This window comes from Mauremys mutica, chromosome 2, assembly GCF_020497125.1.
Source record: "Mauremys mutica isolate MM-2020 ecotype Southern chromosome 2, ASM2049712v1, whole genome shotgun sequence".
Taxonomy (NCBI): Eukaryota; Metazoa; Chordata; order Testudines; family Geoemydidae; genus Mauremys; species Mauremys mutica.
Genome location: NC_059073.1, coordinates 191,629,971 through 191,654,274, shown reverse-complemented (window position 1 = coordinate 191,654,274; position 24,304 = coordinate 191,629,971). Strand labels below are relative to the sequence as shown.

At 40.7% G+C, this 24,304-nt stretch overlaps 1 protein-coding gene across 1 annotated transcript in view; it reads left to right on the top strand.

The window, feature by feature from the left end:
- ABCA13 (ATP binding cassette subfamily A member 13) overlaps nt 1–24,304 on the top strand; it is a 282,083-nt gene that overhangs the window by 204,008 nt on the left and 53,771 nt on the right. Inside the window, exons 49-55 of the mRNA XM_045007417.1 lie at nt 4,914–4,968; nt 6,682–6,859; nt 12,532–12,647; nt 16,073–16,229; nt 17,477–17,730; nt 20,608–20,800; nt 23,915–24,024. Of these exons, the coding sequence (XP_044863352.1) occupies nt 4,914–4,968; nt 6,682–6,859; nt 12,532–12,647; nt 16,073–16,229; nt 17,477–17,730; nt 20,608–20,800; nt 23,915–24,024 (1,063 nt within the window). The remainder of the gene's footprint in view (nt 1–4,913; nt 4,969–6,681; nt 6,860–12,531; nt 12,648–16,072; nt 16,230–17,476; nt 17,731–20,607; nt 20,801–23,914; nt 24,025–24,304) is intronic.

The window sequence follows — 24,304 nt, the reverse complement described above, 5'->3', positions numbered from 1 at the left end:
GCACAACTATGCAAATTTACACCAGCTGAGAGCCTGGCTCTAGCGCTGTGGAGCCAGCCTTAGCACTTTTGGGTATGTCACAGTTACCAAGCTAGCTGCATCTCAGACCCCTGTGTGGCCCTTGGAGTGCATCTCCCACCCAGGCGATAAGTCTCACTACTTTCACGTCTCAGGGTGGAACCCCACACTGCCTCTCTGAGACCAAGTGCTGAGCTGCAGCTATCCTGGTTATCAACTGTGAATGTCTCAGCAGGTCTGATTGGATTTGACCCCTATCCCAGGTACTCCTCTTCAGGACTGCTATCAAGTGGTAATTCCAGTGACCAAACAGGTTTCATAAAGCAAATCATTGTTTATTCAGAATCAAGGCATTCAGAGAAACAGATCTTTAGACAATAAACAATCTACCTGAATCTATCTTGCTTAACCCCCTCACCCTCTTCTTGCATGTTTAGATAGGTCCCATTTGTCCCACGCATCTATTCAGGGAGCTGGGATGACAGAGAGCATCCCTAGCAGTCTCTCAGAGAGTCTTTGCTCGCCTCACCCTCAGTGTGTTTTCAGATCTACTTTTATCAGAACCAAAGGTCTGCATCTCTGCTTTCCTGCCAGTGTCTTCCCCTATTAATAGCTTTGCTAGCCAGAGCCTAGCAAAAGTGAGACTTCAGAGGAATTGACCCCCCAGCTATCTTTTTGAGCACCAAGGCAGGAAGGTTTATCTGATGTCATTGTCCATTTTCCAGCCCTCCTCTGTTGAGAGCTCCAGCCGAGGTTAACTCTTTGAGCCCATGTAGCCAGCATCGTAACGATGAGCAGGTAAATTGAGGCACACACAATAGTCATACAAATAATGCAGCTATCGCCCAAGTTCTCTACCGGGTAGATCTGCAAAATTGGTTTTTGCCTCTCCTCCTTCAATAGATGTGCCCAGGGTCAATCTTGGGTTTCTGGGAAAGATAAGCAAAGTGATTCTTTAGCTACCTCATTTTAAATAAGAAGTGGAATGGGTAGTATTCATGCTATAACTTGCTTCCAGCTGCAGGAGAAGTAGAGCCCAGTCATCCAGACTTATGTCCAAAATACAGAAAACATTTTAAGGGACAATTATCAGAATAAACTGAATGAGCGGTCTTGGTGCCACTAGGATTTTTGTGGGCATTCTGCTGAATTTAAATATAATTTAATTAATTATCATAATCTCTCTGAGAAGTAAAGAGGGAAATATTGTCCTCATGTTACAGTTGGGGAAATTCAGACAGAATATAAGGTCTTCATTTTCAGAGTGTCCACAAATGTTGGGTGCCCAGTTTGAGACACCTGAGGACTGATTTTTCAGAGGTACAGAATGCTCTCAGCTCCCATTGACCTTATTTGGAGATGTGAGTATTGAGCAATTCCAAAGATCAGGTCTAGGTACCCCAAATTAATGGGCATTGTTGGAAATTTTGTCTGTATAGACTTGATTAAAATCACACACAGAGTCAGATTGTAGTTGAGAAAGCAGGAGTCTTTTGCTTTCAGATCTATGTTTGGTCCATTAGACCATTTAGCCTCTTACAGTATTGAGATATTCCTTATTGTGGCCACAGGCCACACGAGCTGCTCAATAGAGGAATCACCTACCTGCAGACAGCAGGCCAGCAGCTGAGAGGGAACTTGTAGTAGCTGTAGTGTCATTAAAGGCAGTGCTGACAGCACCTCCTCCAACAGCTGCGAATTGATCTCATGTTCCATCTAGAATGAAGGATCCATTTTAGCAAATTTTATTATATCCAAAGGGCAGTCCCACATGTCTGAAAGGATACCATGAATAACCTGTAACTCCTGAAGTCTGTCTGTGGTAAACGTTCTGCCTCAACCAGACAGCTGTTGATTCAGCCAGCAACGAGGAATCTTCAGATGGTGCTGTCTGTGTTAGGGAGAGCTTAGAGATCAAAGGGCTATAGTCCTTGATCTGACCATCCTTTCTTTTTACAGAGTTCTCACTTCTTTGCCAGCTCAGCAGTGCCACCATCCCAGATCCTAGTAAATTCTCAACCCTGAAGTGTAATGACTTTATTATAAGTTTACTAGTTTTCTACAACCTGGCTGTATGCAAAAGCCAACACAAACGTAGGACTGGATATCACACTAGCAATGTTCTCAGCCAACCAAATCAGGCATTTTACTTTTTAATAGGAAATCCTACATTTTCAAGCCTTTAATTTTCTTTTATTTTGGTACTTCAGCTAGAGAACGATTTTCTACAAAAGAAATCAGGTTCATAGAAAACCCACAGATGTGATTTAAACACTGGTAAAATATCAATCATTCCATTTAGATTTTAATAACAACCTTCATAACTAATCATGAAAAGAGAATATATAAAGTACATAAATTACCATAGAATCCCTATTATCTCTCTTATGTGAAACAAATCCACTACTGATATATAACACAATTGGACTCACTTCCCCAATCTAAATGCAAGAGAGCTGACATGAATCCGTATGACACTGGCTAACCCTGAGTGGTGTTAACTCATCAGGACTGGCCAGTGCTGAACAGTCCTGGAGAGGACAGCAGTGGATTCTGCACCAAGAAGGAGGGACAATCTGTAGACAGAAGAAGGGGCTGGTTTGAAGGGGCTGGCTGCAGCTTGTCTGGTTTCCCTCTAGCCAAGAGCTACCTCTCCTCCCTAATCTGTTTGTACTATTTACCTTGCTCCCAGCCTCATCTTTGTCCTAATACTGAGAGACATGTAGGGGCAGGTACTGCAGAGGAGTGAATGGTCAGGGCAGGTTAGAAAAGGCAGAGTGCTATGAGGTGGCTGAGTACTTAAACGACATTCAGCAGGACAGAGCAGGAGATCAGCAACCAACAGGTTCTTGAATTGTATGGTAGGGTTTACCCTTTTTCACTGTTGTGAGTGATCCCCAGATTTGGAGGGGGCTTCTGCAGAGGAAGGGATCTGTCAGAAGTTGGGAGGGTGAGGAAACAGGTTAATATCTAAGGCCAATGACAAGAGTCTGCGAATGGATGAGAGAAATGGGAATGAAATTGACTCAGCTCCAGGTTATCATCAACTTTCATGAGTGTTCTTCCAAATGGCCTCATCTGCCAACGGATATGGAGACATAAAATAAATGAAGGATGCAACATCTCAATTTGAACATCCCAGAAAATGGACAAATAAAATAACTAAAACTAGTATTATTATTTAACGATATCATTATATTTTATGATATCACAGTGCCTCTGTTTTCCTTGGCAATAATCCAGTTCCTTCAGTCTCAAATTCAGCCACTGAGGAATCAGATTATTGCCTTGTAGGACAGAGAAGTGGATTTATTATGGTCTAAATGTAAAGACAGCAAGTCCAACTAATAGTTGATGTGAAAGCTTTTTTTAAATTGTGCGTGAAAATAGTAAAAATCTCATCTTGAGCAAAATGTGGATTTCCTCCAAGAAGAAAATCTGCCCCCCACCCCCACTTCAACAAAAAGAGCAAAAAGAGAATTGTCTGACACTGAAAACTGCCTTCAGTTTTTGAAATAAACATTCAAGGTGAAAAATAGATGATTAAAAAAATAAAATATTAAAAAAATAAAAATAATACAATCAGATAAAGGTTAATGTAGGATACTGGTCTACATTTTCCCCCATACGTAACTCCTGTGAAATCAACAATTTTTCTACAGAGGATAATCTCTAATTTGACAATGTCTCTCAAACACTTTTCAGGATCAAGCCCATACAGAGAAGTAAACTCCATCCATCATTGGTTAGTTATATTAGGTCAATGTATGATGTATTTGCCAAATATAACATCCTTGTGTAAATGGAATTCAGAAATCAAAGGGCCAATTTGTAGCCTTAATCCCTGATCCTGCAAGAGGTCAACACTTGAGTCCTGAGCATCATCAGTTCCCATTGTCTAGATCACAGATTGGCTGAGAATTTCACAGCATATGGTCAATGTGCACAGTCAGAGACTTAACTGTGGAGCTGCTAACCAGGGCTGGTGCAACCATTTAGGCTACCTAGGATTTGGGGGGCGCCATTTTCTTCGGCAGCAACCATGGCGGCTGGATCTTCGGCCGCCCCAGTCGCCACTGGCATTTAGGCGGAGGGAGCTGGGGCAGGGGAGTGCAGGGAGGGCCACCTGCAGCAAGTAAGGGGGGGCCGCATGCAGGGGAACTCCCTGCCCCAGCGCACCCCTGCCCTGCGTCCTCCCCGAGCACGCTGTGGCTGCTTCACTTCTCCCGCCTCCCAGGCTTGTGGCGCCTAAGCTGATTGGCGCCGCAAGCCTGGGAGGTGGGAGAAGTGAAGCAGCTATGGCATGCTTGGGGTGGAGACGGAGCAGGGGTGAGCTGGGGCGGCGGGGTGGTGCCTCAGGGCGAAGAGTTGGGGGTGGGGAGCTGCCGCAAGGGGGGCGCCTCAGGGCGGAGGAGGGGAGCTGCCGTGGGGGAGGGCGCCTCAGGGCAGGGGCATGGGGTGGGCGGAAGGCGCAAGGTGGAAGTTTTGCCTAGGGCGCGAAACATCCTTGCACCGGCCCTGCTGCTAACACCAATCCTCCATGTTAATGGCCCATTGAGATATGAAGTAATGCCTACCCACCAAAGTGAGAATATTCAGAATAAAGTAATCTTTCTTTTGTTTCCTCTCCTTTTCATTTTGCATCATTCTCTATTTCTCTCTGTTGCTCTTTCTTATTCTATTGCTCATTATCATAAACTCTGCTATCTCTGCACTCTGTTCACAAAACAAGTTCCGAAACAACTTTGTAACTTGAAAATCACAAAGGAACTTTGGCAAGTTTTATAAATATCTCTTTTTCTCCCCAAGGTAATGATTTTTAATATAAATTTCAGGGTATGTTAATTCTAGAGCTTGTAGCATTGATGTGGGGTTTTCTTAATTTCTCTTCACAGGAATCACGCTCTATAGCCATCCATATGGAGGAGCCTTGCTAGATGAGGACAAAATGTAAGCAAACTGTTAATCAAATAAAAAGAAAAGCCCCAATGGCCGAATAATGAATATTGCAGATTAAAACACATGTATATTATAGGCAGAAATTTGGCGATGCACAAATCCATTTAGCTATGTATGTCCACTGCCAGTATATAGTGGATGTATCAGACATATATTAGTTTGGAGAGAAAAAATAATAATGTATAACTTATTGGTGAACTTCATCTGTTTTCTGTTCACAAAGTTTGAAATCAGGACATAAAATTATCAAAGGTGTTCATTATTTGGAATGGTTGTGTTTCTACATGAAGATGTTCATCCTCTGTGAAGAGGGAAAATCTTGCAAAGTTTTCACTGTAAATATTCAAACCCTGAAATGTGTGCGTTAGTTAGTTAAAGAAGTTGCATTGTCTTGTTCCTATTCTCTGATTGGCTTGATGAGCGCAGCATGTACATGCAATTTTGGGGTCAAAGTGCATCTGTATGTTCTCTCCGTTGCAAGTCTGAGTTAATGATGATTCAAAATTGTCGAAGAACAGGCTCAATTGGAATCATTTAATCAAAGACTATCAATCAGAGATTAGTACAGCATTCAATACAGAATAGTACAGAATACAGAAAAAAATAGATACATTAGCACACTTTTGTTGTAAGATCAAGATCTGTGTCTGTCTCTCTTCTTCACTCTAACTGGAGGGATGCAGTTTTATACCTCAACTAAATTCCAACACCAATGTCATTTTATAGGGTTTTCAAGCAGACGCCGTCTTTGCCAAAAAAACCCCAACCATATGTTCTGACGTCATTTCTTTATATTCTCAGTTTACTTGATTTATGTGTGAAAGTATAATTATTTACAGCTGAGAGGACCAACAATTCTTCAAGATAATATCTTTCAGTGGAGTCTTTCTTCCCCCATAATCATTCTTCCCTGTTGATTCTCTAAAGGAAACATCTGCTGCAACAATAATCTCTTTTCAGTTTTGCAGGGTTATGTATGCTTATGTAAGCATTTTACATATACATGTATATATGTTAAGGGGATTGTTTCTCAGACTATCAAGAGTTCTATTGACATAGAGATGCCATGGATTATAAGATACAGCACAGAATTCCTGAATAGGATTACTTATCAGTCAAGGACCAGTGTTCTGAGCCTTAGAAATCAACATATTCTTTGTTAATATCCTAATGATTCTACAGAATAGTTAAGATATAAATGAATCAAGTATACAGAAAGAAAAGGAATAGAAAGGTTAATATTCACTAGGGGCTAGTCTACACTTACCTGCTGGGTCGACGCGGTGAGTTCGACTTCTCGGAGTTCGAACTATCGCGTCTAATCTGGACGCGATAGTTCGAACTCCGGAAGCACCGCGGTCGACTCCGGTACTCCACCACTGCAAACGGCGGTGGCGGACTCAACTTCGATTCCGCGGCGTCTGGATGGGTGAGTAGTTCGAACTAGGGTACTTCGAATTCAGCTACGCTATTCACGTAGCTGAATTTGCATACCCTAGTTCGACCCCGCTTCTTAGTGTGGACCAGCCCATAGAGATATTAACATCTCTATATCCATACTTGTATTGTGGATGTGTTTATATGTACATAATATTACTAATCTCATATTTATCAAGATAAGTAGCAATTGTTTTGGTAATAAATGGGACTTGAAAATATTTGCCTGCCTTTGTTTTAATGGTACCATTTTGTTTTGAACCCCAGAATGGAGAGTGTTCGCCAGTGTGGAGTGGCGCTGTGTATCATGTTGGGTTTCTCTATCCTTACGGCATCCATTGGAAGCTCGGTAGTGAAAGACAGAGTGTCCGGTACAAAGCGGCTGCAGCACATAGCTGGACTTGGCTACAAGACCTACTGGCTTGCTAACTTCCTGTATGATATGGTATGTACTGTGTAAGGCAACACATGTCTCTGCATGGCTGCAGGTATATTTCTGAATAGGTTTTTTGGGTGGACTCAGACTAGTGGAAGAGCTGTGTTCATAATAAAATACATTTTTAATACAGTGGAATTCTGTTGTTAGAAATGTTTAGGGTAACACCGTGTTTGATTGTTACATGTTAAGACATCTATTCTGTATATATCCACTGTATTAAAGCCATTCATGCTTTTCCACTGTAATATACAACTCCACCGGGCAGGGATTGTGTTCTCTGTGTTTTCCAAAGTGGACTTGTAAACTGCACTCTCCATTGTGGGTGATGTATATAGTAAATAATAGAATATATGGATTCATATGCAGAGAACTTCCTAACTCAGATGCAGGCATACAAGTAAAATTTCTATCTTGGAAACAGAGTTCCACTAAACATTTCAGTGCTCATGCAGCTAGGTTAGATTATTAGCAACATTAATTCAGTCTCCTACAAACTAACATTCTTCATCTGCAGTCAGTGCACAGAAAAATATGAAAAACTTTCCATCCTTTGAAAATATCAAGAACATTATTGTTTTCTAAATCTCTCCCAATCAGTTCCTTACTTATCAAGTGCAAAGACTCCAAAACATGCATGAGTAGGAAATGACTTTTGGAAAGTAGGATTTAACCCGTGCAGTTAAATCATCACTGTGGTTGGAATTCATGGCTCCACTACAAAATGTGAGAAATTAGTCTTTGTGCAGGGAGCTAATCGGGGTGAGGGAATAGAATTCACCATTCCAGTTTGCAGCCAGTCTGCAGTGCAACCTATTCACAGTCACTGATATTTTGAGTTCCCTGTGTATGGTTGGCTCATGGAGCCATATAATAATGGATTCTGTAATCCATCCACAAACAGACCGTGCAACACTGACCTATTCAGAGCCAAAGCAGAGACCCCGACTCCCTGGCATGCTGAAGATGAATTCCCTCCTCCCAGAAGAGCTCAGTAAAATCACTGTGTATATATGCGTACTCTGTTTAATTATTTTAGTGGGTTTTTTTTCCCAAGGAGGAGATTTTTCTGGCTTGTGAGACTGGGTTCTACTGCTTCTGAAACAAATTGATGCCAATTCAATTATCCAGCAGCTTCACCTCAAAGCACTCCAGCCAATCTGTATGACAAGGGAGGAGCACACTTCTGCAGTACTCCTTATGCTTAGTTCAGGGAAAGAAGGACTCAGAATGCAATCCAGGTCTAGCACAAGGCAATTGAAAGCACTGAAAACACCAAAAGTTATCCTTGGGACACAGATTTTTAGAATATTTGTGGTTCTCTCTCAAACTCTTCTGAATCTGAAACACTAGAGCTTCACCCATCCATGTTCTAAAATGGGACTTTCACACTTGAGCAAACTTGAAATAAGAGAACATTTACACCAAAAGCCTTTTATTTAGCCAGTAAATTTCTGTATTCCCTTTGCTCTCATTTCAAATAAGGGTGCTTGACTGAGAGCTTATTCCCTCATAGTGAGGCCACGGCTTCTCCTTGTACTTGATTGTGCAGCAAAGTCAGCTCTTCGTTAGTTTTGCCAGTCCGTTGCTTTCAAAATGTTGTCACATATTCTGGATGATGTATCCTGGGCTGGGAAAGAACAGGCACTGCTTAAATGCTAATCAGACTGCTGGTAAGTTAGAGATTCTGAATGCATGAATATATGAAAAGTCAAATGTGGACTCCTCCCAGGCTTTGTAAGAGTTTCAGATCATGTCATATGTCATTAATTAGATAATCTTCCTTAGATTTGTGATAAATTTTAATATTTGATTTATGATCCCATTATCCCATGATAATCTGGCTGTTCTTAATATGTCCATTAATTGAATTAATATTACCATTAATATCTTCAATAATAAGAAAAATGTAATATGTAAAAATATTATGAAAAATAGTGTTGCTCTGGGCCCAATCTAAATTAACGTTGTGTCATAAACCATACACAAAAAGAGGGCAAAATTAAGATTGCATGTGCAACCTCAACATTGACAAGGATGTTTCAATCCTTACCTGCAAAACCATCACATCTACATAAAGTAATATTTTTATGGAAATCCCTAGTGAAAAAAATCCATGGACTGGAGCTCTTTAAACAACACCTTGTTCCACTCAGTGTTCACACTGAAGTATTCTAGGGTCCCTGCATAGCTGAAAATTGCATTTGTGGAACACTGTTGCATGAAACTATTTATAATAGTTGTGGAGGTGGGGGAAGAGGGTGTGTGTGTGTGTGATTTTTTTCCTTAATTCACTTTTGGGCAGTTACCAGGTTGGGAAATTTTCAGACTAATAGGTGAAAGTTTCTGAAAGTTATGAGCAACTGAAAACAGGTAGTATTAATGAAAACACTCACCCAAAGTTACTTATACAGTGCTCCATCCCTAATGCCAACATAAACATAGTGTGTGGTCCTTTCACAGGGACTAAAAATTGATCAGCTGCTTGAATAACATGTGCACTGCAAGCAGGATGAAATAGTATATAGTAAATAATAGAATATATGGATTCATACACAGAGAACTTCCCAACTCAGATACAGGCATACAAGGTGTGGAGTTAGTTTCTATAACTTTGACTTAAAGTATCTAAAACCTGCAAAGCAAGTGGGGAAAAATTGTAGGGAAGGGTTGCAGACCAAGCTGGATGAGCAAGCATCTCAGGTGATTAAGAGAAAGCGGAAAGCCTAGAAGGAATGGAAGATGGGAAGGACCAGCAAGGAAAGCTACCTCCTGGAGGTCAGAAGGTGTAGGGATAAAGTGAGAATTGTGGAAAACCAAGCAGAATCGGACCTTGTAAAGGAAATTAAAACCAATAGTAAAAGGTTGGGGTGGAGACTAAAGATAATCTAGGCATGGTCCAACATTTAAACAAATACTTTGCCTCAGTTTTGAATAAGGATAATGAAGAGTTTAGGGGTAGTGGCAATGTGAATAATTGGAGTGAGTTTATGGAAATTACCACACCCAAGTTAGAAGTCAAACTCAAACTGCTTATTGGGATTAAATGGGGGGGGGAAGGGGAGGATGGGGGATAATCTCATCCAAGAATATTAAAGCAACTGGCACATGAAATTGCAAGCCTAATAGCAAGGATTTTTAATGAATCTGTAAACTCGGGGGTTGTATGCTCCAACTGAAGAAATGCTAACATAGTACTTATTTTTAAGAAAGTGGGGGAGGGGGGAGAAGTGATCTGGGAAACTACAGGCCTATTAGTTTGACCTCAATTGTATGCAAGGTTTTGGAACAATTTTGAAAGGAAAAGTAGTTAAGGACATAGAGGTAAACGCTAATTGGGATAAAATAATGTTAAGGATAAAGAAATGCAGTGGATCTCATCTACCGGGATTTCAGTAAGGCATCTGATACAGTTTCTCATGGGAAATTATAAGTTAAATTGGAGAAGAAGTGGATTGATATGAGAACTGAAAGGATAAGGAATTGGTTAAAGGGTAGACTACAGCAGGTCATACTGCTGATGAACTATCAGGCTGGAGGGAGGTTACTAGTGGAGTTCCTCAAGGATTGGTCTTGGGGGCAATTATTATTACTGATCTTGGCACAAAAAATGGAAATGTGCTAATGTGGATGACACGGAGTTTGGAGGTATTGCTAATACAGAGGAAGATCGGAATATCATACAAGATGATTAGGATGGTTTTGTAAACCAGACTAATAGAAATGGGATGAAATGTAATAGTGCAAGTTCATGCCTGTAGGGGCTAACAAGAAGAATTTCTTTTATAAGCTGGGGACTTATCAATTAGAAGTGACACAGGAGGAGAAAGCCCTGGGTGTATTGGTTGATCACAGGATGACTATGAGCTGCCAATGTGATGCAGCTGTGAAAAAAGACTAATGAATAGGTTGCATCAAGTGAGGTATTTCCAGTAGAGACAGGGAAATGTTAGTATCATTTTACAAGGCACTGCTGAGACCTTATCTGGAATACTGTGTGCAGTTCTGGTCTCCCATGTTTAAAAAAGATTAATTCAAACTGGAGCTGATGCAGAGATGGGCTACTAGGATTATTAGAGGAATGGAAAATCAACCTTAGAAGAGGAGACTCAAGGATCTTGCCTTATTTACCCTATGCTAATGAAGGGTGAGGGGAGTTATGATTGCTCTCTAAAAATACATCTGAGGGAGCAATACCAGGGAGGGAGTTATTGAAGTTAAGGACCCATGTTGGCACAAGAAAAAATGCATATAAACTGGCCATCAACAAGTTTAGGCTTGAATTAGATGGAGGTTTCTGACTATCAAAGGAGTAAAGTTCTGGAACAGCCTTCCAAGGGCAGCAGTGAAGCAAAAATACCCAAGTTGTTTCAAGACTGAGCTTGATAAGTTTATGGAGGGGATGCGATGATAAGACTGCCTACAATGGCATGTGGCCCATCTGCGACTGCAAGTAGCATAGATTCCCAATGGCTAGAGACAGGGCACTAAGTGGGAAGGGCACTGAGTTACTACAGAGAGTTCTTTCCCAGGTATTTGGCTGGTGGGTCTTGCTGACATACTCACGATACAACTGATCACCATAGCAGGGATCGGGAAGGAATTTTCCTCCAGGTCAGATTGGAAGAGACTGTGAGAGTTTTTCACCTTCGTTTGCAGCATGAGGCACAGGTCACTTGATTTTTTAAACTAGAGTAAATGGTGGATTCTCTGTAACTTTAAATCTTTAAATAATTATTTGAGGATTTTAGTAACTCGGCCAGAGGTTAGGGGGCTTATTTCAGGAGTGGGTGGGTGAGGTTCTGTGACCTGCAATGTGCAGAAGGTCAGACTAGATGATCATGATGGTCCCTTCTGACCTTAAGTCTGAGTCCGAGACAGTTCTTGCCTCCAAGAGCTTACATTTAAAATTGACAGAAGAGACAAATCATGGGGAGATAAGCAGCAGCCCAGAGAGATGAAGTGATTTACCAAGGTCACACAGCAGGTCATTGGTAGAACTGGGATAAGAACCCAAGAACTGGGAGAAGAATCTGTCCTGTGCCTGATCCTTTGAACAACTATCATTCCCTATACTACATGTTCCTATCTCCCATTAACAAAACAGTTATCAAGGAGAGGCTAGATTCTTTATTGTCTAGGTGTATGTTACTGATGTGTGTAAATGCAAACAGTGTCAGTTTCTGTTAAAAATCTTAGGTGATGCTTCACCTGCATATGTTCTCATTCATTAAAGTCAGACTGAAACTGTCTCTCAGTGCTCTGCTGTTGCTGGATTGTTCAATGAAACCCTAGTGCTTGTGGTGCTGCTGCTGCCCATACTAAATGCGTGCAATATAGTTTGGGGGCATTGGAGCAGCAGTCCCACATGGATCTATTACATACAGGAGCTAGCTTCTTAAATTAACATCAAGTGATGGCAGTTAGGATTGTTGGATTGGAACAAAGGTAAATGTATATACTTGGATTGTATTTTTGCAGGGTTTTTGAGCAAGACAGTACTCCAGCTGCTCAGTGGTGAAACTACTGAGTACAAGATTGCAGAACTCCACTGCCTACATATTTCTAGTATGCTATGTAAAATAGAGTTGCTACCAATTCCAAAGACACTTCCATGTTCATTGGATAAGACCACTATGAGATGCTTTCTTGCAATGTTTTTGTTTTTCTTCTCTTTCTAGCTGTTTTACCTGGTTCCAGTCGGCCTGTCTATCAGTGTTATTGCTGCCTTCCAGTTATCAGCCTTCACTTTCCGAGAAAACTTGGCAGCCACAGCTCTCCTGCTGATACTCTTTGGGTATGTGATTGGAGATGCTGCTCTAGAATTATGGCTTGTTTGTTACAAACAGAAATCCTTAGGCTTGGTTTGCACCTGCTGCTGGGCGCATGATTTTCTGTCTTTGCAGACGATTATGAGGTGGCAATGGATAATGAGAGAACAAGCTGCAGCATGAGGCTGAATGCGCCATAGGGGAAATGGAAGGGAGATTTGCTCACTCATAATGAGAGTAGTACTAAAAATGTCTCAAGAAGACACTCAAGCTGTACAACAATCTTTTACTGTTAGAAATTGATTGTGTGTTATTCTCACTAAAGGACTCATCTAGGTGCCAAAAATAGTCGTAGCCAGGCTTGAATTTCAGTGGCTGGATTGCAAAATATCACTAAGAGCTGAAACTGTCTTTTTTATATTCATTGATGTGAGAAAGTTGGCCAAGTTTGAGCTCCAGACTGGTTGAGGATATACCTCCAACAAATATTATGAGATGGGAAAGCACTTACCTAGGCCTGCTTCAGCTAATTTTCCAAAGTCAATTTTTTACAGGTGAAATAGCTTGGTATTTGCTTTATAATAAGCATATAGGAAACACCATACTAGATCAGACCAATGGTTCATCTAATCCTATACCCTGTTTCCTGCAGGGTGACTGAGAGGAAAGTGTAAGATAAAGAATTATGGAATATGCTGCCTAGCGAGAAGGTTTCTTCCTTACCCCAAGCAGTTGATGGTTGGTTTATTCATGGGGAGATATATCCCTTGTAAATGTTTATCTTACCTAATATAACGATGTACTTATTATCTATATAAATGTTGAATCCTTTTTTATTCTTGCTGTTGACCATAATATGTGAATGGAGAACTACATAAATTCTAACCTCTCTCCTCACACCAACGGACCGGAAACAAGTACAGGCCTGATTTAGTGTCCACTGAAGCTAGTGGAATGACTTCTACTGTGTTCAGTGGGTTTTGGATCAGTCCTATGAGGTATGATGCTGTTACGAGGTATTAGTGCAAACATTATTTTTGTTATTTTAGCCAAGTTATGGTTGAAGTTACTTCAGAACATGTGACTATTAATTAGAGAGCTTGAGCTTCTACAAAAGCAGAGCTGTGGCTGGCTTGTAACGGAGTTCCAACCATTAAGGATAAACCACCTTGTACTGTGTGGGCCTGATCCAGCTCTAGTTGAAGTCAGTGATGTAACTTCCATTGACTTCAGTGGTGCAGGATCAATTCCTGTATCAGTGGATCTTAAAAGGTACTGTACCAATCAAACCTTCAATAAATTTAACAAGACTCCAGGAAATGCTGCGTGACATACAAATGCATATATTTATTTGTACTAGGCCTTCTTCACACACCACCCCTTCCTGGCTCCAAATGCACAGTCGATTCAGTGAAGTACTTTTGTGACTCTTTCCTCTCGCCCCCACCGCCATAAATGTTTCCTGTAATTTCCTTATATGTATATTCCATGTCACATATTTTTCCCTTTAAATTTTTCAGTAACAATTTGTGATCTTAAAAAGGTATTTTGTCAGGCTTTGTCCAACCTAAAATAAAGAAAAAAATCCTTAATGACCCAGTTATGTGACAAGCTTAACATTACTGAAAGCATTTTGCTTAAAAAAATTCATCTTGCAGGTGTCTTAATTCAAGTTGGGTTACTGACATTTTTTAAAATATCCAGAATTCATGACACAGCTTCTGTCCTTTTTTTTTTATTTTCCTGCCTGGTAGCAGAAATTTTGTATGGCACTACCTTTCATTCACTTCTCTCCAAAATGACCTGTCCTCAATTCAAAGTATCTAATTATATATGAGGTGCTTTAAACTTACTTTTGCAGGAGGGGAAGACAGGAAAATAGAATCTGAGACTGGTATGGACTTTATGTGATTTGCCAGAATGCCAGACAATTTTAAAGCTAATTTTTTATATTATTGGTTCTTAGGCAGGCAAGATACCTGTAGGTTAAATTCTCGTCTCATTAATACTGATGTAATTCCACTTAAGCCATTGAACTCCATTGTCTTCAATGGAGTTATTCTGTATTTACACTAGTTTAACACAATAAAATTCAGAGTAGTGATTTCAGCACAAAGGGGAGGAAAGACGGTTAAGGCATGGAACTGGAAGCTTGGAAATAAAAGTTCTAGTCTAAACTCTGCCACAAACTTCCTTGGAGACCTTGAGCAAGTCACTTAACCTCTCTGTGCCTGTAAGCTGGGGATAATAGCACCTATAACTTAACAGGGGGAGTGGGGAGGTTTAATTCACTGACATTTGTAAAGTGTTTTGGGATCCTCACAAGGAAGGTGCCGTAAAAGTACAAAATACTATGGCTTCCTCTGGCCTTAAAATCTGTTGTTGTTCATTTTAATCTGATGTCCTGCAGAACACCCAGTTTTATAGCTTTTCACCGAGTGACTCCTGGAGTGAGCTCAATAGCTTGTGTTTCAATAAGACCTTAGTTTTTCAAAAGGACATGAATAATTTAATTTTTGGTGTGTGAGCTGCTCATGTTGTATATGCAGTCCTGCCCGATAGTTCTGGTAAGCATGTCCTGCTTGCATTTTTTTACTCCAATATACTGTTCTTTGCACAGTGTTCATGTTCAAGTGACTGCTCTGGACTATACTTATGGGTAACGTTCTGTGGGTACATCTCACTCTTGTTTGTCAAGAAGCTGACATTTGTGCTCTTTTGTGCACCAGATGGTCTGACTGGGCAACATATCTCTGTCCATTCTTTCTTTAGTCATCTAAATATTACTCAACTTTTAGCAGTCAGGGCTATGCTGCCATATCTCAGATACTACTGTGTGGGAGCTGTGAGTTAATGTTGATGTTTTAGTGGTAACTACTATGCTAAACAGTTGTCCATCATAGATAATTCAGAGTGCTAATGTGCTGTCTGTAGCAGATATAAGCTATCACTTGGACCTTGTTTTCACAGCTCTTAGTTCCAATTCCAGCATGCTATAATATTTTTTTTTGCTGTGAAATCTATAAGAACAGATGACAGCTGTGTGACCAAAGTTTACTGTTAAACAAGTTTCTTTTTACTGTGTCTCATTGTAGCTGAAGTGTATAAAATGGCTTGGTTTTACAACTGTTCAGAAATCAAGGTGGTGAGCTTCCTGGAGCCAGGAAAGAAAAGATATGAGGTTAATAAACAGAAAAGAACAAGTTACAGCTGGTCCTCACATAGCAGTACACATGTATGTGAAATATAGGAAAGTATGGTGAGCCAGATAGGTAAGTGTTTCCACCGGTGAGGCTGAAGGATTTGGAAAGGAGCTATAAATCGTAAAATCAATGAGTTGCTGTTCTATTTCTTTTCAGTGACACAAAGGATACTGAGCTCAGGAGTCAGCTGGTGGAGTAAACCATAAATTACTTATGACGTGGTTCTATTTTTTTTTTACTTGTTTCAGATATGCAACTTTACCATGGATGTATCTGATATCCAGATTCTTCTCAAGTTCAGACATAGCTTTCATTTCTTATATCTCCTTAAACTTTGTGTTCGGTCTTTGTACCATGCTGGTGACCCTCTTGCCTCATTTGTTAGCTGCAGTTTCCAAAGAACAGGTCAGTATGTACCCTCAGCACCAGTTCCCATAAATGATGTGTATAGGAATGTATTTTCCAACACCAAACACTGGCAGTTTAAATTGTAATGAAATATCTCACTTTTTCTTTATCCCAAATCATTATAGGTTATTGTTTCCCACAACATTTTATAAACCCAAAGGTCATTTTGGCTTTACTTGTTTAAAAAAAAAAAGAATTGCACTCTAATAATGCAAAACCAGCTTTAATTGAAACTGTAATATTTTCCAGACCTTTAATTCATAATTTGCACATAATGGGAGCTGTTCAGGTCCACTGAATAGATAATGTGTGTTGCAAAATTTGTTTGAATAATATTGACATAAGTGGTAAGCCAGTTGTTTAAAGGAGATATAGTGTATTGTGTGACTAATAATACATTCCCTCAGTGCATGTATGTAACTCCCATTTAATATTAATCTCAATGGGAATTGTGCACATGAATTGAGAGAAGGAGATGGAAACTCCATACTTTTCAAAACATATCTAAATGGGCTATGCTGAGGAAGTGATGTTTGAATACAGATCTGGATTAAATTTTGGCTCAGGTTTGGGGTTCACATTTGAGGACTAGGGTTGTGGCTTGGTTTTTATGGCACTCAAATTTTAAAACTGCAAGAGCAAAGGAATGGTGAGTAAACTGACTCTGATCATTCCATTGTGCTTACATGTTGCAAAATGTATATAATATACTGCTGAAGTACTATATAGGTACTGCTCCTAAACACACATTCACTAATACTTCTTGTCATGCTACCATGACTTTCACTCTTAATTTTATCAAGAAAAACTAGAGGCATTTGTTTATATATAAGAATCTAGAGAATACTAGATCCCTAAAAATGTTGCTGTTGGTAGTGTTCCAGATGAAAACAATTACTATTTATATTATGACACTACCTAGGGACCCAAAGCCATTGCACTAGGCACCACACAAACTTAGAATAAGAGACCATCTATATCCAAAATAATCCATGGGTTAGAATTGCATATGAACTTAAGTTTCAAAATTTTGAAATGGTCCAGGGCCTGATTCTTATCTCGCACTGGTGTAAATAAGAATAGACTCCACTGAAGTAAATGGAGTTGCAACAGTGTCAAACTGGAGTGAGAATAGAATAAAGCTCATAGCCTTTACGTCTGCTTAATTTTCTATTTCTAAGAGAGTCAACATTTTCTCCTCCTTGCTTTTGCCCAACCCCAACCAACTCTTTTTTTTTTAACAGAATTTGCAGAATATCTACAACATCCTCAAGTGGGCCTTTATTGTTTTCCCACCATTCTGCTTGGGTCAGGGTTTACTAGAACTTTCCTACAATCAGATCAAGTTTGACCTGACAAGCAGCTTTGGAATCGATTCTTATGTGAGTCCGTTTGAGATGAATTTCCTGGGTTGGATCTTTGTGGCAATGGCCCTGCAGGGTACAGTTACTCTCCTCCTGAGGGTTCTGCTGCATTGGGACCTGCTCCAGAAACCAAGGTATGTGGTGTGTGTCATTTATACTCTGCTTTCATGGACATTGACTAATTTCCCAAAGACAGAGGAAGATTAAATCCTTCTGAAAACTAGAAGATAAGACAATCTGATCATTATTCCATTTGGCTGTAATGAGCCCATGCATTATGGCTTTCTATTTCTGTATCTTTATTAGTCACCTAAGCTGGGAAAGAGAGCTTCAAAAGTTATTTGAAGAAGCCAGATGGGAGAATTCGTTCAGTTATTTCATTAACTTTTAAACCAGGAGCAGCTTGCTATGAAAGTCCTTAGCTCTAATAGCAGGTCCGGTGTAGCATCTAGAAGGAATTTTGCCAATATTATAATATTTTAGATTTTCTCTTTTTTTATATTAAATCCTTCACTGGAGGAGACAGGTTTTCCTGGAAAGCTGCGCTGGTAACAAACTGTCAATCTCTGACATCCACTTGCCGGGTTCTTCTTTCCCCATGTGCCATTGTACTGAAATATCATGTTGGAGAACAAGCAGTCTCCTCCTCTTCCTCCTTCAAAATGCTTCTGAAAGCTTGGCTTTTCTGTGAAACATTTTAGCATTAACAACTGGGCCCTGCCCTATGTATGTTCAGTCTTGCAGTATGGTGAATTGTACCAACTTATGCTTCTTCAGTTTGATCCTGCTCGCACTGAAGACTGCCTTCTATGCAAAAGCTTGCTGTAGACCCTTGTCCTGATGGGAAGAATGGTGGGGCAGAGCAAAGGGGTACCTATATGCTGCATGTTCCCTGCTCTTCAAAACCACCTAGACCAGGGGTGGGCAAACTTTTTGGGCCGAGGGCCACATCTGGCAGGGGAAATTGTATGCAGGGCCGGGGCGGGGGTTGGGGTGCAGGAGGGAGTATGGAATGTGGGAGGGGGTGTGGTGTGCAGGAAGGGGCTCAGGGCAAGGGATTGGGGCACAGGAGGGGTGCAGGGCATATGAGGGAGCTCGGAAGGGGGTTGGCATGCAGGAGGGGTGCTGAGTGCGAGAGGGGGCTCAGGCCAGGGGGTTGGGGTGCAGGAGGGGTGAGAGGTGCAGGCAGAGGGCTTAGGCCAGGGAGCTGGGGGGCAGGGTGCAGGAGGGGTTCGGGCTCCGGCCCGTGCCACTTACCTAAAGCGGCTCTGGGGTGGCAGCGGTGCGCACTCCCTGCACTCCTGCCCTGGCCCCACGCTGCGCCGTTCCGGAAAGCGCTGTGGCCCCTGGGGGAAGGGGGGGTAGAGGGCTCCGCATGCGCTGCCCTTGCCGCGCCTCCAGGTAACTCCCCCAAAGCTCCCATTGGCCATGGTTCCCCGTTCCCAACCAATGGGAGCTGCGGGAGGCAGTGCCTGGCGGCAAGGGCAACACATGGAGCCCTCTGACCTCCGCCCCTGGGGGGCTACAGAGAAGTGGTGCCGACCGCTTCTGAGACCGGTGTGGGGCCTGCAGCACCACGGGGGGCAATCCCACGGGCCGGATCCAAAGCCCTGAGGGGCCGGATCCGGGCCGTGGTTTGCCCACCCCTGACCTAGACACAATAAAATGGTAGAGAATTCCTGATGCCTCAGGCAGCATTATTTCCCATTTTGCATTCTGTGACTTGCTCTGTGGAATTAAAGAGAACAACAGAGGGCACTGAGCCCATGGCTGTCTACTACACTTGACATACTGCTGTACATGGAGGGAAGGGGCCAGGACATGCAAGGGCTAGAGGCTGTCATCTCTGTGGTCCTTAGCCTTCAACTTGCACTGTGAATTTTGGACCAGAGAAGGAGTGTGCACTTCATGCTCACATTTTGTTCACCTTCAACTGCTTTTGCTCAAGAGGAGAACATCTGTGATATAGTATTCATTTTCCTTATTTGTGTGAACCCCAGAGCAGGGCAGGCAATGTGTGTTTTCTTCAAAGCTGGCCTAATTCCAACAAGAGCCCCTTGCAAAGTTTCTAGCAAAGCCACCTCATCTTTCTGGCTTCTCCAGCAGTATCTTTTTCATAGAGAGGCCAATGTCAGAACTTTAGTTTAACTTTCTTTTAATAGAAAAGACCCAAAGAGTTTTTCCGTGGGTCCTCTAGGCAGATGCCTGTTTGGCTTATGTCTCTTATCATCCCATCATCCCTGTTTTTCCCTTGGTGTATATCTACGGTATAAAAGAATGTGGCAAGTAGTCCTTAAGAAAAGTTTCATTGTGAGCTCATGCTTTTAAAGTCATTTAAATTTGTGGCTTTATTAAAAAAATAAAAAACAACCACCTACCTAGATGCATTTCACTCCCTGAGCTCCCATTTTGCAAATACTGCTTCTTTCCATCCCCTCAGTTCAGGTGTATTTTCAAATTGTATAGCAGATTTATCTCCATGCTCAAATGACATTTCAATCTAACTTCAGTACCCTTATTTCCCCTGCGGAATAGTATGCTATTTCCTTCCATTTAAAAAAAATATGAAATATGGACCAGGTTTATCAGAATCAATGGGAATTGCAGAGCAAATGTGTAGGGGTTGCTGTGAAGCATTGGATCCTGTTGAGATTTGAATGTCTGAACCTTAATGGAGCATAAGAAGTAGAACTTCTTGGAAAAATTCCGAAGAAACAATTTTTGCCAATTTGCCAACTTGCCAATATTGAAATGTTGCATGGAAACAATTTGGTGTTAATGAACTGTAAATGGAGCCCCGGCTTTAAAACAAAATATATTCCAGTTCCATTAAAATTTTTGAGTTTTTTGTTCTGATTTGGGTTGGATTTCTTTCCTGAAATCTCAAAAATATTTGCAAATCTAAAAGTTGTTTTCAGTGCCATCTCTAATAAGCAGAAAAGTGCTCCTTTTTAGTTGTCGATGAAATGACAGTGCGTAATTTGCCATTTATTGTGATCTTTTCTTCTTAGGAGTCACTGTTCCATCAGCAGCACAGTCAATCTTTCAGAAGATGAGGATGTAGAAGTGGAACGAAAGAGGCTCTTTGGTGGAAGAACTCAAAATGATATCCTTCTACTGTACAATCTCAGGAAATGTTACCAAGGTTTCAGCAAGAGGAACACTGCTGTGAAAGACATTAGCTTGGGGATACCAAGGGGAGAGGTAAAAGGTTCTATATTATTTCCTTTTCATTTCTCTTCTTTTAAAAAAAAAAAAAAAAAAAGAAAAACAATTGTGTAATCATGACAATTGTTCAGGCATGTTCAAAAAGTCTGAAATCAAAGCTCTGTGGTTGCTAGCAGAAGCCTTCCAATTGCAGTAATTTCTGAGAAATCGATAATGTTGGGCAGAAGTGAAAGCACTGCTGGGGACTGCTAACATTTTAGCAGCAATTGTTGGTGATTGATATATTACTTTTTGGTTTACGTCTCTTTTTTTGTTGTTGTGTTCATTGCATCAGAAAGTATTATTTCTTTTGGCTTGTTTTTACTGAGATATTGTATGGATTAGAGTAACCTAAAAGTAAAAAAGCAACATAGATTTTCAGCCTGCTCTTATATGGAAGTAAGTGTTGTTTAGGCATGAAACTACTGTGCATATCTAGTTAAACAATTCACAAACCATGGACTAAATTCTGAATTGTCCTTGGACTAAACTCTAATTTGCTTAACTAGGAGTTTTGCCTGAGTTAGGAAAGAGTTTAAAACCAATGAGGATTTGGCCCGCTGGAAACAGTCCCAGTATATTTGAATGAACCTAAACCTAAATTTGAATCTTTAAACATTGTAGAACCTTAAGATGTTAGGGGAAAGTTTACTAGTTTTTCCAGTTTTAAGAGGTATGTGGAGATTTAACTTCCAAAAATGCAGGTGAGGAATTATTGCCTTTATTCAATAAATGCTGTCAGGGAAGGAGAGGGTATTTCCTGGTTCCTAATAACCAGTTGGAAGAGGTGAGATGCCAGCATGTGACACTGTGGGTCTTTAACCAATCAGTGGTCAGCTGCTAGAAAATGCCTAACACAAAGTTTATTATTGCTGATGTAAGCCTACTTATCAGACTTACAACTTCATTAAAATACAGCTGAAAATATAAATAGCTATAAATAGCATTAAATTAAAATAATGTACACCACTAGAATGCAGTCACTGTACTAGCATGGGTACATGTTGCAGTGCTTAACTGAATGATGTTGGTGGCAGAGGGTACTCCCCTGCTATTAGCACATACTGTTCAGTGCTGGGTTTGTTGCACACATGATTAGCACATTTCAGACACTGCCATCCCCAATATTGACCAGTTAATGTTTAATATGCCACATGCTGGGCAAGAGCATGAAAAGACTCAGTGCTTGTAAAAACTAAACTGGCTCTTTATTAAGAGAGCTATTTACAGATAAGCTGCAACTATGTAGTTAGCATTCCAGCATGAGCATGCAGACTAACTTCCTGGTGCCTCCTTAAAACCCTGTCCTCCTGTAACTTGTGTGCCTCCTTCCAAATTCCAGGCAAGTTGGTTTAGTTTGGGAGGTGAAATTGGCTACTTGGGGAGCTCACAGCCAATTCCTTCATGGTAGTCCTCATCATGGCAGTCAGGGATCAGTGTGTTTTCCTGAGGTGGCTAGTAATGTTCACAATGTGGCTTGAAGAACATTGTCTGTAGTTGTTAGGCAGGTGAGCACATTTGTTCGTTACAACTGCCAAACAGCTTTGTCTAGCCTGGTATCCTCATCCCCAGTGCAGCCATTTTTTGATGTGATAACTGAGACATGTCAGGGAATTACAAAGATGTGGAATGTTTCAATCCATGTGTATTTTGGAGGGTGGATGAAGCAGATTTGAATCTCCATTCTGCAGTGATGTCTGTGAGAAAATGATGTTTACAGACTGCACTCAGCTCTGTGGGAACAGAGGTGGCAATTCCTACAGTCAATGGATGCTTGCACTACGGAAGAGACCATATTTAGGTCTGTAGCCCTTATGTCATGATGTGAGGGCTGCAATGGGTTGTAGATCTTCAAGCTATATCTATATGGTTGATAGTGTATATACAGTAGGAAATGGAGCCAAACTCCAAATCTACTATTTTTTTTGTTACTATATTTAGATAAAGGCTTATGGTCTGTTTCACAAATGTAAATGAGGTATATTGATTCAGCAGTATAGTGGTTTTGATTAAGAGGGTTCTTGGTGAAAAGGTAGAAGGTTGGTATCAGTGTCAGGTCAAACTCAGGGCTGGTCATGAAACCACAACTGTGAAATTCCTGACTTTCAAATATTTCTTAACTTTAACCTTAACTTTGAACTTCCAGACTTCAAATACTTTTTTTAAAAATAACTGCAACGTTGTAGTAAAGTGGTTTTAATGTAATAGTTATTTACAACTGTAATTGTAATTTAGTAAATTTGATAGTGGGAGAATTGCCCTAGTTTTTTTAGAAAGTAGTTTTAAAAGCTATTATTTGCAAGTTGAAGCAGTTGGTATGTTTTCTTTTGATAGTAGGATAGTAAGACTGTTTTGCTGTAATCATAGTTGTGACATAAAGATTATACATATTATTCAATTAAACACAAAACAATACAGTATTTGAATCAAACACTCTACTAATATTTCCACTATACTAGAGCTGTTCTGCTAATGAACCTTACAAACATTACAGGCTATACTAGAGGATTCTGGGACCTCCTTTAATTCTAGCTGTTGAGCTGATAGAATTTACAGATTCTGCCAGATATGTCTGTAAACTCTTCTGGCCCCAAGTAATTTCGCTGAAGCAGATTATACAATCTGAAAGCTACGCTACCAGTGGGTATACTCCGGGAGCTCAGTTGAATCTAGTGAAAGAGCTCTCAGACTCCTTGATTCCATGTGGTTCAGATTTGTTCGTGAGCTGTTCCAGATGAGGTTTTACAAAACTGTTTGCATAACCAACTCTGGATGGTAAACCCTGCTGAAAGACTTTGCAAGCTTTTCCAGATTCACTCCACGCATCTGAAGAAGTGAGGTTTTTTACCCACGAAAGCTTATGCCCAAATAAATCTGTTAGTCTTTAAGGTGCCACCGGACTCCTTGTTGTTTTTGTGAATACAGACTAACACAGCTACCTCCGATACATGCATTCCTATGTCACTTAGGTGATTTTGAAATTTGCACACCCACATGTATGATCTCTACATAACTAGTCCAGGAGTGAAAAAAACAAAACATGATGAAAGGTTAATGTTAGTTGTGATATTTCTGTAAAGATAGTTATTCCTTTTTTCTCCTTCCTGTTAGTGCTTCGGGCTCCTGGGAGCAAATGGTGCTGGGAAAAGTACAACATTTAAGATGCTGACTGGAGACATCACCCCATCTGGGGGGCGTGCTGTTATCAGGACTCCTACAGGGTAAATAGCATAGAGCTCGATCAGAATACTGTTACTTGATGGTAAGACTTATGATCAAACCTCGGAAAGCCTCAGCATGCTTACAGCTCTTTATATTGTATTCCAAGGAGTGGTTTGTATTCTTTCACAATTTACCGCATTATTATTACAAAGTCTATGGTGCCAAAAAACAAACAAAAACAAAGCTTTTAAAGACAGCTGACTGCGTTAAGCAGTTAAACATAACTGAGCTGCTAGACAGGATTAAATAAATTGGGAATGGGTTGATTCAATAGAGTGG